This window comes from Glandiceps talaboti, chromosome 14, assembly GCF_964340395.1.
Source record: "Glandiceps talaboti chromosome 14, keGlaTala1.1, whole genome shotgun sequence".
In the NCBI taxonomy this organism is placed as follows: domain Eukaryota; kingdom Metazoa; phylum Hemichordata; class Enteropneusta; family Spengelidae; genus Glandiceps; species Glandiceps talaboti.
Window position 1 is genome coordinate 6,885,183 of NC_135562.1, and position 19,321 is coordinate 6,904,503.

The following is a 19,321-nucleotide window of genomic DNA, read 5'->3' on the forward strand; positions in this document are numbered from 1 at the left end:
GGGTTGTATTAGCAAATGAAACTATACTTTTACACTTGATATGGCTGCTATAAATGATTGTGGTACATACAGAAAACACTTTACTTTGGTGTTATGGGTTGTATTAGCAAATGAAACAGTATACTTTTACACTTGATATGGATGCTATAAATGATTGTGGTACATACAGAATACACTTTACTTTGGTGTTATGGGTTGTATTAGCAAATGAAACAGTATACTTTTACACTTGATATGGATGCTATAAATGATTGTGGTACATACAGAAAATGCTTTACTTTGGAGTTATGGGTTGTATTAGCAAATGAAACAGTATACTTTTACACTTGATATGGATGCTATAAATGATTGTGGTACATACAGAATACACTTTACTTTGGTGTTATGGGTTGTATTAGCAAATGAAACAGTATACTTTTACACTTGATATGGCTGCTATAAATGATTGTGGTACATACAGAAAATGCTTTACTTTGGTGTTATGGGTTGTATTAGCAAATGAAACAGTATACTTTTACACTTGATATGGCTGCTATAAATGATTGTGGTACATACAGAAAATGCTTTACTTTGGAGTTATGGGTTGTATTAGCAAATGAAACAGTATACTTTTACACTTGATATGGCTGCTATAAATGATTGTGGTACATACAGAAAATGCTTTACTTTGGTGTTATGGGTTGTATTAGCAAATGAAACAGTATACTTTTACACTTGATATGGCTGCTATAAATGATTGTGGTACATACAGAAAATGCTTTACTTTGGTGTTATGGGTTGTATTAGCAAATGAAACAGTATACTTTTACACTTGATATGGCTGCTATAAATGATTGTGGTACATACAGAAAATGCTTTACTTTGGAGTTATGGGTTGTATTTAATGCATATCAAATTGGTGACATAAAATGTATAATCAGAGTAAAAAATTGAAACATTTGAAGATATCCATTAATAACTATACTAAGAATTAAAGAATCAGTCTTCCAAGATACCCAATAAATGATAATTGAACAAACTAGACTGACAGCTGAAGTTCATATGGAATTTCCACCATAGAATGGCTATTTTTCAAGATGCACCAGCTGCAACTTTGAGTACTATTTTTTGATCAGCCAACAGCTTGTTTACTTAAAATTGTAAAATACCAATAAATAGACATTTTAAATGATAATTAGGGGTCAATTTCATCCATATACAGTACATTAAGAGGTTGAAATTGTGATCACATTGGGGTGCATTACTTGAAAACTATTTAAAATTAACATACATCGATAGCAACATTGATCGTTTTAATATTATAACTTTATTCGGTGACAAAAATAAATTTATAGTGACATGATCACTTGTTTGATTAAAATGGTTTCAAAATGTTTACCTAATGTGTTAAATCGTTGTATTATGGTATGTGTGTGTGTATGTATGTATGTGTGTATGTATGTGTGTATATGTGTGTATGTGTGTGTGTGTGTGCCTTATTTTCACACTGAGTATGCACTGATATAGTTTCGGTTACCCAGACTCTTCTTGCTGAGTGCTCCACTACAAGACCCATCAAACAAGAGTCTGGAGAAATTTACTCCAAATGTTGCCACCCCAGATCTGTCTCCCAGAGCAGTGCATTCTGGGTAATACTTCATGTACAACATGGTATGCTAATAACGATGCACAGGTTCCATCACAACATGTCTGCATGTCACAAAGTACCAATACATCTTAATTACGAAGAATGGGCTTCATAAACCCCATTCTTCATGACATGGAAGAAATGTTCTGCGTGACTTCTGGTGTGGAAATTTTGGATTACATTTCCCCAGACAAGAGTCTGGAGGGTCTTGTAATGGCGCCCTCATGAGTTAGAGTCTGGGTAACTGAGACTAGCACTGATATAGTGGCTATGAGTACACTACACTAAATACACACTGGCAAAATAAAGGAAACACTGTTTCTGAAGAACTGCTAAAATCAGGTTTTGTTGGTTATTTTTTTTTTCATGATCACTTTAACATTATGTACTCGTAAATTGATGTGATTAGAAATCACATCAAAAGTGATACCTTTCTGTTTTGTTTTATACAAAAGCTTAATCCAGCCTCCCACGTAGTACTTTTTAATTGTTTTGTTTTTTAAAACCAGTATAAAAAAACTAGGTGGGGGTAGTTATTGTGAAACTGCATAGATTTCCATACCTTGTACCATAATTTTAGTTGGTAACCATGGTAACATACACATGGGATACTCAGGTATATTAACCTCCTACCCCAGAGACATTAAAAGAATTATTGGGAGCTCTCCAATCACATCAGGAAGTATAAATCCCATCCACCCCCAATCCCACCCCACGCCATCCCATAATATTCCACTACAAACCTCTGAAATCAAGAACCATAAACAGGCCTTGTTAACCAAGTCAGTAACCATGATCCAAATTTCTACTTTTTAAAGTGAAATTGTCACAAAGGACTTTTTTGAAGTGTAAATGACTCCTCAGTTTAAACAATAAAATCACCCCACGTCTCTGATGACAATATCATAAAAGACTCCCCATTGATGTTAATATGTTCGAATGAGACTTATCATGAGTGACAAATTCCATTAAAACAGTCCTCACTTATTATTCTGGTAATTGAGCCTCCAGTTTACTAAGATAGACACAAACTAAAGCTATTGTCACTACATGTTAATACAACAGTGATAAGCTACTGAATGGATGTTTGTTTAATCATAGTCTCAGTAGGGAGGCGTCTCTGAAAACTAGTTGAGAGTTCCATGAACTGGCAGTGCTGTTTTAGTACTTCCTATGTTTACATTGTGTTGATCACAGGGTGATTAGAATCACATGACAGATGGAACTGCTACCCCCCACACTTGTGTAATCTACCACATTGAAAAACAGTAGATTTAGTTTGTGTCAATCTTGGTAAACCGACAGCTCAATTACTTGAGTATTAATACTGTCCTGTAAGGCTATTTTTCCATGTTGGAAATATCATGAAAGATTCCTCAGAATTACAGATAAAATCTTGTGAAATCTTGATAATTTTTAAAATATCTTCTGCAATTCCTTTGTTGTGTTGTGTTGTAATCCATTGTGACTCCTTAGTTACGTTGATAGTACCATGCAAGACCCCTTAGTTGCATTGACATAAGTACAAATACACATACACATACAATGCTTGTTTGTTTGTTTGTTGACATCAGACTCCTCAGTCATATTGATAACATCACCATAAGACTCCTTAGTAATGTGGAAATGAAGGACCATCCCCAAATCAGTTGTTTTTCTTAAGAACCATTCGTCGTTGAGTCACCCACAAACACAGAGACAGAATAACTGTCACTATCCCCAAAATTCCAAAATATTCCGCATATGGAAATGATCCCTAAAAAACATAAAAAATATTTAGTCTGCCTTGTGTCAGAATAAAGAGTCCCAACCACCAAAATAAATTTTCACCCATAACATGAAATTTGAAAGTTTATTACGATGGTGACAAGACAGCTTTTAGGTCACTCAGATTGTAGTCTAGTTCCTATACAGTATCGTTACCATTTACACCTCCACTCACAGTATAGTCGAAGTCGTTACTCTAGAAGTCCTGAGATGCATGAGATGCAATTTAAAATTCATCCACAGCCACCCACACAGTCATTAACATCATGTCTTTGTTAATTAATCACAAGATTTTAACCAATAACACAGTCCCTCATAAAGTCCGGATAGTCCAGATAGACTGGGATAGTGATGAAGTACATTGTAGTACGGAATACGGTCCCTGTCAGGAACTAGACTACCCACTTGTGTAATCTAACACATTTGTGTCTATCACAGTAAGCTGAAAGCTGACTTTCTGCAGGTAAAACAAGTTTGGTGTTCATACATTACTATGCATGTGTTAACATATTCAGTTTGTGACATACCTTATGTAAACATTTGTAACCATGGTAATCTTCAGAACACAGACACAGTGTCAGACCTGGTCCATCTAACATACAGTATGAATTGGCATGACATTGATCTAATGGAATAAAAGAGTACAGATCACCAAATGAAAGTGTAGTCAAATATTTCAGGTAACAATTCAAAAGTTTGTATTTGGAACAAAAGTTAAACTTTAGTATTTAGAAGCAAATACATCCACCCTCAGACTGTTCAGAAATCTAAAGGTACATACCGATTGATGAAAAGGTGTTCTCTAAGTCATTTACAAATTTTCAGTATTTTCTAAGCCACGTATGCAGTACTAAAAACTTTCCCAACAAAATTACTATCACAAAAATTACTATTTTTCAAAACTTTTGTAAATATTATGTTTATTTTAGTCTGAGATCTTAGGAAAAATCCCTATTTATGAAACATTGTCAAAAATTTTCTTTCATTTTATCATGAAAGTTTCATTCCTGATGTATTAACAAATCATGTAGCGATTGATACTTTGCTTAGAACTGAAGAGCGCCCTCACTGGTATAAATGGTAGATTAGTTTTTTCAAGTGGTTATGTTTCCAGATAATTTTGTATTGCATTATTACATCAATCATTGTATCAATGTCTATGTAGCCCATACTCCAACATCCCTAATTTTACTTGTCTCCCTAATGTTATTGGGGTTACAAGAAATAAAGCGACAGTACACAACACTGACACTGGACCAGTGTTCTTCAGCCCTTGTTATACTTCCCAAGCTGAAATTACAAATACTACACTATCTAATCTGCATGTTTCTAAATTTAGTGTTGTTTTTTGAAGAAACATTCAGTGACATAATTATGTCTTTCTGTTACTCCTACAACACAGCTCTTGAATATAACACCTGCCCAACTTTTTTTCTGTCATTAAAGGGGCACAAGCTGAGTTTATGCGATTTTGAGCGACATTTACACTGCATATTTAAAAGTCACTCATAGTATTCAACTGAAGCATATGTATCTATCACTTGCAACTGACTGAACTCAAACCTGGTATTAAGATATAACATGTACAAACAATCTGATCACGTAAGTTTTTACACGTATCGAAAAAATGTCAAGGAATCCAAACTAGGCAATCAACTGTTCTAACAATGCCCAGAAGACAATTGTAATGTTATAGAAGGCATGCAGTGACATTAACATTGTACTAGAATAGTTTAATTAAGGTTTTATGTAAATATTTTCATTTGAGAGTAAAAAGTTTATAAACTCAGCTTGTGCCCCTTTAAAGAAGATGGAAAATCTGACTAGTTTTACTGATAACTTGTTTCTCCAACTTTGTGAGCAAGACAACGTTTACAACAGCACCTGTTCAGTTACCTTTGAATGTGGTATTACAGATATCAATTTGATTTTGACAGAGTGTAAAATTTGTATGATTCTCATGTTTCTCCCATGCCTCATACTCCTCACCAGGACAGTGACATGTTGGTGGAAGAACTCTGAAACAAAGCAAAACAAACAAAACAAAAATCAAACATTGAAATTGTAAGATATTTTGTCACTAAATGCAAAAACTCTCAAGGTAAGTTACAGTTCTTTCTTTTTGTGTGTTCTGTAACTGTAAACAATGCTGGCACAGCAGCTGTACTGTGGTAATACAAATAAAATGAAAATTTTTGAGAAAAATATCTAAAATTGTGACATCTGAGATACGGTCAAACTATTCGATCGATCAAATTCTGCTGCACTACCTAAAACTTGAGTATTATTTCTTAGACATCACAACCAACAATTTATTTATTGGAAATTATTAAAATACCAACAATTAGGCATTGTACATGTTAATAAGATGTCAGTTTTATCTGTAGTTTGTACAGTAACAGATTGAAATCACAATTGCATTGGGGGCGCTAACCCCAAAATAAATTTGATTGGATTTATTCATAGACCCTCCACCAACGTGGGTGGAGGGTCTATGATTTATTGTACTATACTGTATCCAGCTACACAAATAGGTTTACTCACAAGTGATTCAATACATTTTAGGGTGTACAATATTATAATAAAATCATATCTAACAAAACAGATTTAAAAAATGTGTTACAGTTGCAGCTAAGCCGCTTTAAAGGCAAAATGTCAGATTCGAAATAAAACTGGGTGAGAAAAATTGTTGCCAGGCAGAGCTATAGACAAAGTTGATAATGAACAAATGAATGATCCTATCTCACTAATATGGCTCCAAGGATAAAATAGTAATAATTCATGAATGTGGAATTCAAACATTAGGTTTTGTGAATTTGTAGTGAAAGTCTCACATCAATGTAGTAAAAATACCATATCAACATTGTAACTCTGTGTCTTCAAACTGTTTATACTCACAAGTAATTTAACAATGTCAGTCCTTGGAAACTTGGTGTGGGACATTCTGTGAGTGGATTTTCTACTAGTACTCTGTCAAATATGAGAAACAAAGTTGCAGTTATTGATCAACAATTAGCAGTGCTGAGGTGAAGAGCGCCCCCACTGGTAGTATTCATGAATCCTATTGTTTTCCTCCAGGTTGATTCTACTTCAATAAGCAATGACAGACGAACATGGGGGTGGATAACTTGACAATCTTTACAGTTTTACATCTACAATGAAATGCAATTCACCAGCGTCTAAGGAATACACACAACTGTGATTGTAAAGATAAACTCAATTGATAAGATTATTCAGCACTATATACCATTATTATGTCTCACTTTCCAAGGGTAAAGAAAAGTGACATGGTCTGATACAAATAAATGACATGTCATCCAATGTAAATGGTAAGGTAAAAAAATATAATATAAAAACAACTATGCATGCTCATTGGAACTCAATTAGTGTATGTTGGATATCAGGAAATGGGAATGCAGTCACATGATGAGTTGTAAGGAGACTGCCTATACAAATACACTTTAACAAAACAACGATAATGCTGGTGTCATCTTAGCTGTATTCATTATGCTTAGGGAACAGAGAAAAGTCATTTTTACCAAAACTACAGCATGTGACTTCTCTAAAAATGAACCTTTCCAGCCACAGTTTTTTGAAAATTGGCATATCTGTCTAAGGAACTAACTGTACATCATAGTTACAAGATTTGTCTCTCTTGAACCCTTACAAATTTTTCATAATTTTTCAAAATTCTATATTAGGTTATATGATGCATGATTAGTGAAAAAAACTTTGCTTCATCTGGGTTCCTGAAGCATAAAATTAAGAAATGTAGCTGATATATAATAAACCAAACATTTATTGTCCTTTAAATGGGAAATGAAATTTACTGAAACTCATGTCAAAATTCTCAAAACTTGACTTACAATTTTTGTATGTCTGTAACGTTTTCAAACATTGCATCTTCTAAATGAGTTATGTTGCAATCTTGAAGGTCAATGCTGCAATGAAATGGAGAATCTGTCAGTCTCAGTGAATGTAAATCAAAATGTCTGATGTCCACATCTGGGATCACCCTAATACTTGGGATAATACAACTATTGCAGGTGTTATTTAGAGATGCCTGTAATCAGCACGTTGTTTTATCAGTGGTTGGCTGTTAAAACTGGCTTTAAAAGTGACAAATTCACATGAAAGTCTTCATCACACTTCTATCACACTATCAAAATGATAAAAAAAAACAGTGGTTGCCTTTTATGTAGGTTCAGGTAAAGCTTTCATCACTTTGTTAGTCAGTAAAAGTAGGCATGTTGTCGTATAAATATGACTAACTTTCACAGACATAAACAAACAGATAAATGCATGGCCACATTAAATCTACATCAGAGGCACCCAATGTTGTTTTGTATGTCAGTGTCTGTCAGTTTGGTAGTGTGATAAGGAGAAGACTTTTCGGCACCTACAAAGCCAGTTTTAATCGTCCACTACTGATAAAACAACATTCTCATCACTGGCATCTCTAAATAATGCCTGCAATGATTGTATCATCAAAATTCTGGTGATAACGTTATGTCACATGAAACTTATACAAATAAAGTGAAAACAAACTGTTACGACTACGTCAACAATCTATTTTCTTCTAGCAACATAATGTTGTGTTATTCAATCACAAAATTTCAAAATCATAATTCCTATGGTACTACACCCATTATATAACCAACACAAATTAGTTAACTTACCCCACTGTAACGTTTTCTTGTCCAATGTTTTGAATACAACACCTTCCATCTATTCTGGAATTATTCAGTGTTTGGCAGAAATTATAAACGACACTACTATTTGTGATTGGACCTTGGCAGCTTGACAAGTGACAATAATAAGCCTGGAATAAAATGATCAATAATTTGTTTTTTACATCAGAAATGCATATAAATTATAATGATGTGTTGTTGTATGAAATGTCCCCAGCAAAGATGTCATTTTAGCACAAGCTGAGTTTATAAGCTTTATACTCAAATGAAGTTACACAAAATCAAATCTAGCAATGTATGTCTTAGAGTGCGCCCTCTATGCCAATCTGATGCACCCCTGACGCAAGCAATCTCTAGTGATGCACCAAAATTTGGTGTTCCCCTATCTCTTACTATGTGGTGACCATGAGTGTGCCCTCTAAGCCAATTTGACACGCCACTGACATACACAATTTCTAGTGACGCACCAAAATTTGGTGTTCAGTCTTACGAGTCACCACATAGTAAGACATAGGAGAACAGTGTTTCCCTATCTCTTACTATGTGGTGACTCACAAGAAATCCCAGTTTTTATCATTTTGACTCAAAACAACAATACATGTGTATTTGGCTATCATTAGAGGGTATACAGTCTTCTATATCATTATACAATCGCCTTCTAGCATTGTTAGAACAGCTGAGTACATAGGAGGAATTTCCTTCACATTTTTATACAATGTACATAATGTACATAATAAATTATGTCATTGGATCATGTATAAGTGATTCTTAATTATCATTTTATACATTTATGGAAGGTTGTTTGGCTTTGAACACGAGGTCATTGTACATGCTTTAGCATGTGTAAAAGTAAAATTATATTGAAAACAAGAACAAAAATAGTCACAAAAAATAGTCCCCGTTGCAGCTAATATACCTTTAATACCCTCAGTTAATTGGAAGTGATGGTCGTGTGTGTTTCAGTGAGTTGAATACTGCAAGTATCTTGTAAATGTGCAGCAATATTACAACAAAAATATATAAACCTAGTTTGTGTTCATGAATTCACCTGAAGGAAAAGCATCAGTGAGTCTGTTTTATATCCTAAAGAAAGCTTACTCTGGTGACCAGTAATTCTATATTGTACATTTTAAATATTATTTCCCATATTCAAATAAAAAAAAACGAAAAAAAAAACTAGGGGTTATCAGTACAAATATCCGTCTAACATTTCTGAAATAAACTTTAATCAGTGTTTCCAATATTCTTTGTGAAATCATAGCGACTGAGTTGAGACTAGACGTGAGAGACAATCGCATCGAAAGCAGCTAATTACAGCGTCTAGCATATCACATGTGATTCCGATCGAACCGGAAGTAAAAAGAACATGTTCGGTTCTTAACAAATCCTTGCAACAATTTCCTACAACACTGATACATATTGCAACAAAATTAACTGCCTTACCTCTGACGTCGTGCTAAATATGATAAATGTGATGAAAAACAATATTATTTTGAAAGTTTTACGATGTGGCCTGAAAAGCTTCAAGAGGAGCGCCATTTTGAAATGAATATTCATGAGCTGGTTGTAATTTACATAATATATTCAGTGCTTTTCCGATTGGTATCTATGGAAATAAACAAATGAGGTTGGAATGTTATCTATGAACCGCGTGTGCTCGTTGGCTATTGAAGTTTCTATAGCTCACCAAGTGCCAATGAGAGCTAGTATTACAAAACACTACTTGGATTCATTTCATACATAGCAACGCCTAGTTTATCAACCAAGCTGCCGAAGCAAACAGTTCATACATTCAGACCCTTCGAACAGACAGGTATGTGAGTGAATGTTTTTGTAATATTTATGTTTTTTTAGCCACTAATCCGAGATTTTGACCTAACGTTTACCTAAAACATGTCATTGGGATGACAATGACATTGGAGATGTGAAATCTACCGCGATTTTTAGTATAAATTTGGCACATTTTATGGTTAGAAAATTATAGCATGTTGAAGTTGTTGGGTGTATCACATCACCGGGTAGTGTTGACATGTACGTTGTCACCGATAAGCACTTCTCTCTTTTAAGGCTGAGTAAGGGCGTAATTTAGCCATAATGTTGCAAAATCTTGTAAATACGTGTTCAAGCATTGTCAATGTGTCGATCTGTCTGCAAAATCCAAACGGAATATTTAACCGGGGGGTAAATGACACCACTGACCTCCGTGAAAAGCATCGCCATTTTGTCTTCCACATTTTCCACTTGTAATCAGTAGAGCTGTATCGCTCGCTATCGATGATCAGGACAGTGTTTGTTGTAGACCATAAAACTCGATTCGAAAATGATTATCCTGGCAAATAAAGAATTTAAATTGAAGAGGAATTGAATCTAGCGAGAAATATAAAGATGTTTTATATTGACATATTGAATAACTTTATGATTTTAAAGTGAACTATTTTGTATTTACTAATTTAGCTCAGCCTCAGGTTTAATATATTGCAACTGATTTCAAAATAACAGATAACATCTAATCACAACAATAATATTATGATCACGACAATATTTGACATGTGTGCCAATTCTGGTCATTTAATACTGGTAACTTCAATAATTTAAAAATTAGGGATATTTTATCATTATGCTAACTTTTCAGCAGATTTCATGTAATGTAGCTAGCACATCATTTTATATGAATTCAGAAATATCTATGCCACGAGCTAGTTGTCATGGCCTGGTGTATTTATGTTTTCCATTTTTTCATCGCAGTCAAACTAATCTTAGATTCTTTTGTTTTGCTTCACAGTTGTAAGCAATTTCTAAATCATCAAAAATGACTACAAAAACCGACATCAACTACAAAAGTGCTACTCACTTTGCCCCATCCGACTGGCATACATCAAACTACGTCCTAGCCACCAACTCTGAACGTCAGCGCGATTCATCCCACCGCATCCGCCAGGAGGGACGTCAGTTGAGAAATGTAACCGACAACAAAACATGGTGGGGAACACACGACAACACCACTCGTTTGTCTAACAGAATTGATGATATTGAGCAGTGGAGGCAAATTTTGGAGAAGACACTAGCAGACACTGATGAGGAAATTGCTAGGTTACAAGACGAGAAAGATGATGCAGAGCGTGCCTTGGAAGCTAAGGCCGTGCCTTTAGATGTGGCCATTGAATGTCTTACACTTAGAGATGGTAGAAAGTCAATTGATGTAGTTGATGATGATGTTGACCATGAACTTCATAAGGTAACTAACAACATTGCAGTACAGATATTGTACTTTTTACTTTCTTAAGCTCTATTTGTCTGAAGGGTTAATCCAAGTGAAAAGATGACACAAACAAAAAGTGTCAATACATGATAGAAATGTTTGTTTGTTGTTTAGTTCCTTTTGAAACCCTCTTCAGATCAAGTACTGTTAAAAGGTTATGGCTCTGACAGGATTAGGCACAATTTGATGTAGTATTAAAATCTCATCTGGCAGATCTCTTGAAAAAGTTGAGTCTGGAACACAAGAATGATCCTTATTCCTATTATAATCCCTAAAGCTCCACTGATAAGATAACACTAATACAAAACATTGGATCAGATCCCAGGCTAAGCTTAGCCATTTTCTAAACCAACTCTGAATAGTCAGTTTATCCATAGATCTTGGAAGGGACAGAACTATGGTTATCATATAAAATGTAGTCAACTTTAGGTATTGAATATATATCTTCAAACAGCCAAGCTCATTTCATCTTCTTGGTGTTAGAAATTTGCTTTGTATACCTGACATCATTTGTGTATTTGCTGTCAAATTATCTATTACAATTTACATTATCCTAAATCAATATTTCACCATTTTCCAATTTATAAAAATAATGAGTTTGTTAATTTGTTGTTGGAAACCAAACAAATTCTTCATTTCATGCCCTCATTATTACTGATAGGTGTAAAGAAAAGACATTGCCCCCCCCCCTCCTCCTTCCCACCCTCATTTGAATGTACATGATACCTGTACATTCTAAATTCAACCATAGACATTGGAGAGAGTCTCTCCCTCCAACATCTATAATTCAGCATGGTAAATCAAGTAATTGCAATGTGCATTTCTGAATCCGGAGGAGTTCTGTGCTGTGTGGTCAAAAAAATAGCGTGACAGGTCTTATGGTGAAGAAATATTAAAGAGATTCATTCATTCAATCTCAACCAGACTCAGGTTTTTGCATTTATTAGTGTTAGTTTATCAGTTGAGCTATTAGGATAATTTCTTTTGGAGAATATATTGTTGATGGTTCCAAGAATCAATAGGACAGTACAATATAGTTACTTTGGAATGGTAAATTGGAAACGAATGCGTCCAGAGAGAGAGACAACAATGCTGAATAACTAAATCATTTCATGATCAAGATCTGTAGTAGACGGATCAAAGCATTGCATTCGTTTGCACTTTACCGTTCCAAAGTAACTATATTCTACTGTCGTATCATTTATTTTGTTCTGGACTAACTTTTTTCTTGATTTTAATCCTAAATCCTAATCTGACTGTGCCTTTAAGTAATGACAGTTTCTCATTTAAATTCTATCACAGAAATAATTACTCTACATAGTTACCAATATTTCTAACTTATCCTGTTCTCATTTGTTTCCGTATAACAGGAAGTTGAAGTTATTGAAGGTGCTAAGGATGCTTTACAACAGAAAGTTTCAGAATGTTTTGAGCAGTTATGTTTGCTTCAGGAGGCCCGCCAACAACTAGCAGCTGATCTCCGAGATAAATCCGAAGCTAAGGGAATTGATACGTACTGCCGTGATTTGACTCAAGACTCTCCTGATATCTGTTTCCAACCTGATCCAACACGTACACCAAAGGGGTAAGGATAACTTAGAAACCTTTTTTTTTTTACTAATTCTCCAGATTAATGTAAAAAAAAGTTTGCTTCTTTAATTGGTAATATTTTATTGAAGTTCATGTATTGAATAAATAGAACTAACTTGCGTTGCTGTAGATTGTAATTTTCAAAAAAAAAACAAAAAAAAAAAACAAGAAACATAAAAAGATGCAATATTATTATACAGGACAGGGAAAAGAAGACTTTAACAGCTTGATTGATTGATTGACTAATTGATTGATTGATCGATTGATATAAGCAAGTGTTTAACAGCACTGATATATATTTCAAGACCATAGACCTACTTCATTTGTATACCACTCTGTTGATAACTGAGATGCAAAAATAAAATCTTGCAAAAAAATATGGAACTTTGAATTTGAAAAATTGTCATTCATTTGTTATTGTCACCAACTGTGAATATTGTTGAATACACATGAAACCCATAGAAATATCATTAGATGAAAGTTCTGTACATGTGTGAAGCTCATAGAAATATCAATAACTGGAAATTCGATAACACAATTTTCTATATTTCTGGGTAATGTTATTCTCATGTGCTTCATGCATACACACAATAGAATAGATTCACTGTATACTACAGATACATCTTGCAAAACTAACAATTTCTAAATTCTTTGTCTAATCTGGTTCTGTGTATAGGAGTACCACACCTCAGACATGGGAAGATTACAGTCGTTACAACAGAGACCGTGCTGTTGCCGAGATGAAGGCTTCTCAGAGACTCCGCGAAGCCAGCAAGGCAACCATTGCCAAGACTAACAATGATCTTGATGCCCAAAAACAAGCACTTGATTACGCCTACAGAAAGAGGATACATGACATGGAGAAGGCTAAAGATGAAGATGAATGGCAGAAGAAAAATGTAAGTATGACTGAGATGACGACCAAAAACAATAATCTCAAAAACATTTTTTATGATATAGTCTGCTTGCAGGCATTTAGGTAAGATGTGGAATTTGACTTGTTAAATGTAAAAAGGATGGAAAGTTTGTCACTGGGTTTTTTGTATTTGGCAAATTATGTATTTTGAAAAAATGTCAGGTTTGTACATAGAATCAGTAAGCATTTTATTTTGTGATGTTTTCTAACTTTGTATATTGTCATAAAGAAACTTATCAACATATAGTGAAAATACTCAATTTAATGTATTTCAGTCATTCTTTTATGTTTTGTCGTACAAATTTGGTAATTTCATCTTTATATTTGGTAAATAAATCACATCGTTTTTTCTCCGAGAGGTGACAATTTTGTAAAACATTTTGTAAGAAATTATTATGTCGTTCTTACCCAATTCTACTATCGTTTCAGACTGAAGAAGAAATAGCTGAGATGGAGAATGACATCCGTAATTTGAATGCTGCTATCAAGGCTAAAGATAACCCACTGAAACTAGCAATGACCCGTCTAGAAAACCGTACTTATCGTCCAAATGTTGAGTTATGCAGAGATAATGCCCAGTATGGTCTGTGTGGTGAAGTACAAGAAATTCAGAACAGTATCAAGGAACTCAAAGACAAACTTCAGGAGGCACAGTAAGTATAAGATATGTTTTTCTGAATTAAAATATTCATGAATGCCCTTTCTGTAATTCATGGGGCGCCCTCACAGTCACACATCAGGAAACCCCCTTTCATGGGTAATGAAGGCTGAGCAACAAATCTTACAGTCTAAGGAAAGCCCAGTACGTCCAACTTTTCACTATGTTTTGTTGATATTTTTCCATCCAAAATTACACTAAATATTTACCGGACACTTTCTTCTGTCTAATTAGCTGAATTTTCACCCTGTCTACAGGGTGCCCTCTGAGTCAGTTTGGTGTGCTACTGACCCCCAACTGATGCACACAATTTCTAGTTTCTATTTACCCTCAATTTATTGAGATTAAATAGTGATCTTTAATAAAGGTCACTAACCCCATGTTTTTCCTTATTTTTGCAGTAATGCTCGTGATGCCCTTGAGAAACAGCTTTATCGTATAAATGAAGATTTGGCAACCAAGAAGAACTCACTGGACCTTGACAAGAAGTGTATGGCAGTACGCGACAAACTGTCAACTGGACCAGTCACACAAACCAACCAGAACCTAGCAACATTCAAAACAGATAGAGAGTTATACTCAGCGAAGCAGAAACTCGTAGCATAGATAATTCTATATTCCAAAAAAAATATGAACATTTCTGAACTGATCTGTTTTTATGGGGGTTGGGGAGGGTTAAAATGATCTGGCGATAGATCATTGACCGACCATGGATGTATCGTGTGAGTGGGTGGGCTACGTTACTTTGTACTGAACGAGGGAGTACAATTCTGAATCCGTCCTGTATTTTGTTTCTTCTGATCCCCATCAATAAAGGCAGTATTGCGTCTAACACTGTGTGATTTTTAGCATTTGCTGCAGAATATTGAGAGGGAGTACTATATGCTAATTAGCTGTTAAAGATGACCTTTGACCAGTATCTATGACCTTTGACACACTACCATCTATGTATATATGAATTGCTCAAAGTTTGATCTCAAAACTCAAGTTATAGACTGTCAATGGATTTGCGAATTACTTTGCAACTATTTGTTTCTCTATATCTTGCAAGGTGATGGAAACCAAAAGTGAAGTCGTCGTCAAAGCTTAGAAACTAAACTGCAAACTACCCAACTTTTTTTTAAGCGAAGTGTTTTGTTTTCTTTTGCATCAGTTTTACTTTCTTTGGTAAAGAATGTAGTGTGTATTGTATACCCGATCAGGATATTTACATAGTATGAAATTGACTACACTCGTAGACGCCAGCTTAGTAAATTTTAGACTTGCTATAATCACATATATATATTGTGTATGAGACAATAATTTACTCAACTTGCTCTGCATTTATTTCATTTGACTTTTAAATTTCATTTTCCATATATGAAGAGAAAATATGCACTGTGTATAAAGTATGTTTTTCGTTATTTTAAATAAATCGTTTTGAAGTGTGAAATTATTTGTTGTCCGATCTTCTGTATCTGCTACCCTAATCTGATTAAAATCTTCATGGTGTAGGGAACTCAACACGATTTCTTTATTTACCTCCAACTTTTACTGTCATTTGTTCTTTTTGTTCTGTAAGTGCCTTGTACCCAATCTGACATAATACCATAGGAGTTCTCGTACCAAATCTTGTGCTTACAAGTAGCCAACCAGAATCCGTCTTACAATATAACACTCGGCATTCGAAATTAAACAAACCGAACCACCAAACAATAACGGTAACACTGTTATCTGCACTCTGTGCTGGAGCTCTTTTCGAACAGAGCATTCTGAAGTACTGTACCCACATGTTTCGGTGCATTACATGTTTTAGTTCATTGAGTAAATTCACTCAGCACTCTCATTTTCTCAAAGAACACCAATGGTATTATGTCAGATGTAGGTATCAGGTACTCCCAGAACAACAAAAAAAGAACAAATTACAATAAAAGTAGGAGGTAAATAAAAGAAATCATGCCAAGTTCCTTACATCAGATTGTATCTATCCATGTCAGGGAAAGGATTGGATGGTCAGTGTTTGTGTCACAGTTACAAGTACAAGAGAAAGTTATAGTTCCATAATACACCAGCTATAGTTAATTGTCTATCCAGCTGTGTGTAGTATCAGTGCATGTCATTCAGACTGTGTCTGTTAATACATGCACTCAAATTTAAAGGGGAACACCACCACTCCAGCAAATAGTCATTCTCATAAACTTGGGATTCTGGAGACTTATGCAGAGATAATTTAACAATTCCACATCAAATAAATTTGTCCAAAATTGAAGCTTATTTCACATTCATTCACTGTTCAGCCATGCCTCATGGGAGTCACCAGACACTGTACCACTGCTAGGACAATTTTTGTGAAGAAAATGCCTTTATTTCCTGTAGTGTGTCTCCTCTTGAAACTTCTGAATGAGAATGTTGTTTTGTTGCAGGACCTAACTTTGCTGCTGTTAATAAATATTCATATATATTGTGTTGATATATTTTTCTTCTTTAATCTCTTTGCATTTTTGTTTGTTTGTTTGTTTGTTTGTTTGTTTGTTTGTGTGTTTGTTTATTTGTCATAAACAAAAGGTTTGTGTCTCCTGTTGCAAAATATGATGTCAGAGATCAAAATGATTAAAACACATTTAAAATAAGTGTTCACATTACTTGAAGGATCTTTGCATTGATTTTCCAAAATACAAAATCCACTTTGTGGCTTCTGATAGTGATCATGAAGATACTAGCAACCTTCTCCAATATGTCAGGAGCGTGCATTGATTACAAAACAAAAGTATTTCCTTGCACACGTTGGGGGCGCAAGCCATTTTTGACAGCCAAGCTCAAATTCCAAAGAAGATGTGTTTCCTGGATGTTACATGTAATACTACGTATATCTGTTAGAGCATAGACAGTGGAGGGGTCTCTAGAGCAATGAAAAGGTGTAAAGAGAGATGAAAAAACAATCAAAGGTGGCTGTGATCTATCCCTGAATATCTCTCTCTGTAACGGACTTAATGCACTTATCATCGAAGCAAGGTATTTTCACGAACAGCGCCCTCTATCAAGAACATCGACGTTGTTAGTAGTTTCTGTACAAAGTTTATATCTGACTAGTTGTTGATGTTAGAGACTGTTTTATTGCAAATAAAGAGTAGTTGTAGTCCTAGAGTAAGTAATTTTACAGAATACTTTGATGTCGATGCTTAACTTGTATGTTTTGGTCCCATGAATCAGTGCCGCTGAAAGCCATATCTCGCAACTTGTATTGAAAGATGTTCTTACGCACTGAAACATAGTTCCACGGTTATAGTAAAGTATGCATAGATTTTTGACTTTATTGTAACATTTCATACCTTGTTTATGGTCAGTCTGTGGTAGATGTAGTTTTGAGACAATCAGATTGATATTTAGTACATATTTCCTTTCATACATCGTGTAGTAATACAAAGAGTAGCGTATGTAAACAGATAGAACATTTTGTAACGAACGAAGATGAAGTAACACAATTGTCATCAATATTTACCTAGAGTGCCAGCTAAAAGGCCCACGAGGTAGTATAACCTTTATATATTTGATTATTATAATGATAGAAACCATTTTGTTTCATGATTTGTTAGTATCGAGTGTTTATAAGTCTTACCAAGCACTAGTTTGTAATTACATTCAGCGTATACCTGACCATGTGTATTTCTAGGTCATGTAGTGTTTGTATTATGTTTCAAGTTCTCATGTAAGTTCCATTTGATTGATTTACCAGATCTTACGGTGGTGTAAGCAGAGTTCATTAATAAAGGAATGCCATCAGTATAAAGATCGTGTTCGCCTAAGTTATTTAGTTGGTACCTCTACAGTAAGATCTCTAGCCAACCAAGGCAACATAGAGAGAGAGAAGTAAGATCTGAAACCAGTAAAGAAACCTCAGAGAGCTAAGACATTAAACCAACAACAATATCCTAAAGAGAGAAGTAATATATCAACCCACAAGAGACAAGCTACGAATGACTAGAGAGAAGTGAGATTTCTGTACCCAAGTAAACACAATAGAAGTGAAATCCACATCAAATTATAGTTATCCAAAGAAGGAAAGAACCACATACATGTACAGGAGTAGCAAGATAACAAGAGAAATATATTACAACTTAAAGAGTGCAACAGTGGAGAGCTGACCAGATAGTATCAGAAGTTTGAACACTAAAGCAACTGAAAACAAGTGAACATTGGACAAGAAGATTCCAAGCTGATATAAAAACAATTTAAAAATAGACATTACAGAAAGCAGTAACCCAGAGATATAGAGATATAGAGATAAGTAAAATGTGAACAGTGTAGTTGACCAAAGTATAAGGCAATACCCTTAAAGTGTATATTGACCAGTAATATTATGTAGATTAGGTCTTGTCATATATACTACATTCTACTTAAAAATAAGTTCTGCTAAACGTGTGTTATAATATATACTCTCCAGTGCTTTTCATTGATAAATGTAATAACTTGTTCTATACATGTACTTCAGTTATTGTTACAGTGTAAAAGTACATATTTGCATTCACACATAGATGTTATAGGTTGTTTGCCTGTGTAACATTAACCGGTCATTGTTTTGTCAACTAACCCCATTTATCACAGCACATTTTCATTGTAAAATGGCATCGAAAGAAGTAGCAGATCTGATTACAAAGATAGAGAAAGAAATAGAGGACTCCCAGGATGCCCTAGATGTAGAAGTTAATCAGACTGAAAGGGAGAGAATTCTAGACATGATGGAAGGAAACCAAAGGAAGTTCTTGGAGCTCAGTAAACCTGATGAGGATGAGACACAGAAACTCCGTAGGAGTAGCAGAACTCGCAAACCCACACA

The 19,321-nt window shown here is 34.6% G+C and overlaps 2 protein-coding genes across 2 annotated transcripts; one reads left to right on the forward strand and one right to left on the reverse strand.

Moving 5' to 3' along the window:
- Positions 1 to 2,370: 2,370 nt before the first annotated feature.
- LOC144445906 (all-trans retinoic acid-induced differentiation factor-like) lies at positions 2,371 to 9,624 on the reverse strand. Its single transcript, XM_078135547.1, has 7 exons — positions 9,529 to 9,624; positions 8,074 to 8,216; positions 7,261 to 7,335; positions 6,293 to 6,364; positions 5,291 to 5,412; positions 3,922 to 4,019; positions 2,371 to 3,383 (listed from the first exon to the last, which is right to left on the reverse strand). The coding sequence occupies exons 1-7, from the start codon at positions 9,622 to 9,624 to the stop codon at positions 3,273 to 3,275; spliced, it is 717 nt and encodes a 238-aa protein (XP_077991673.1). The 3' UTR covers positions 2,371 to 3,272.
- Positions 9,625 to 9,853: 229 nt separating this feature from the next.
- Positions 9,854 to 15,932, forward strand: LOC144445468 (tektin-B1-like). The gene is made up of 6 exons (XM_078135030.1): positions 9,854 to 9,898; positions 10,868 to 11,320; positions 12,715 to 12,929; positions 13,611 to 13,833; positions 14,280 to 14,503; positions 14,910 to 15,932. Exons 2-6 carry the CDS (start codon positions 10,895 to 10,897, stop codon positions 15,112 to 15,114), a joined length of 1,293 nt encoding a protein of 430 aa, XP_077991156.1. The 5' UTR covers positions 9,854 to 9,898; positions 10,868 to 10,894; the 3' UTR covers positions 15,115 to 15,932.
- Positions 15,933 to 19,321: the final 3,389 nt, after the last annotated feature.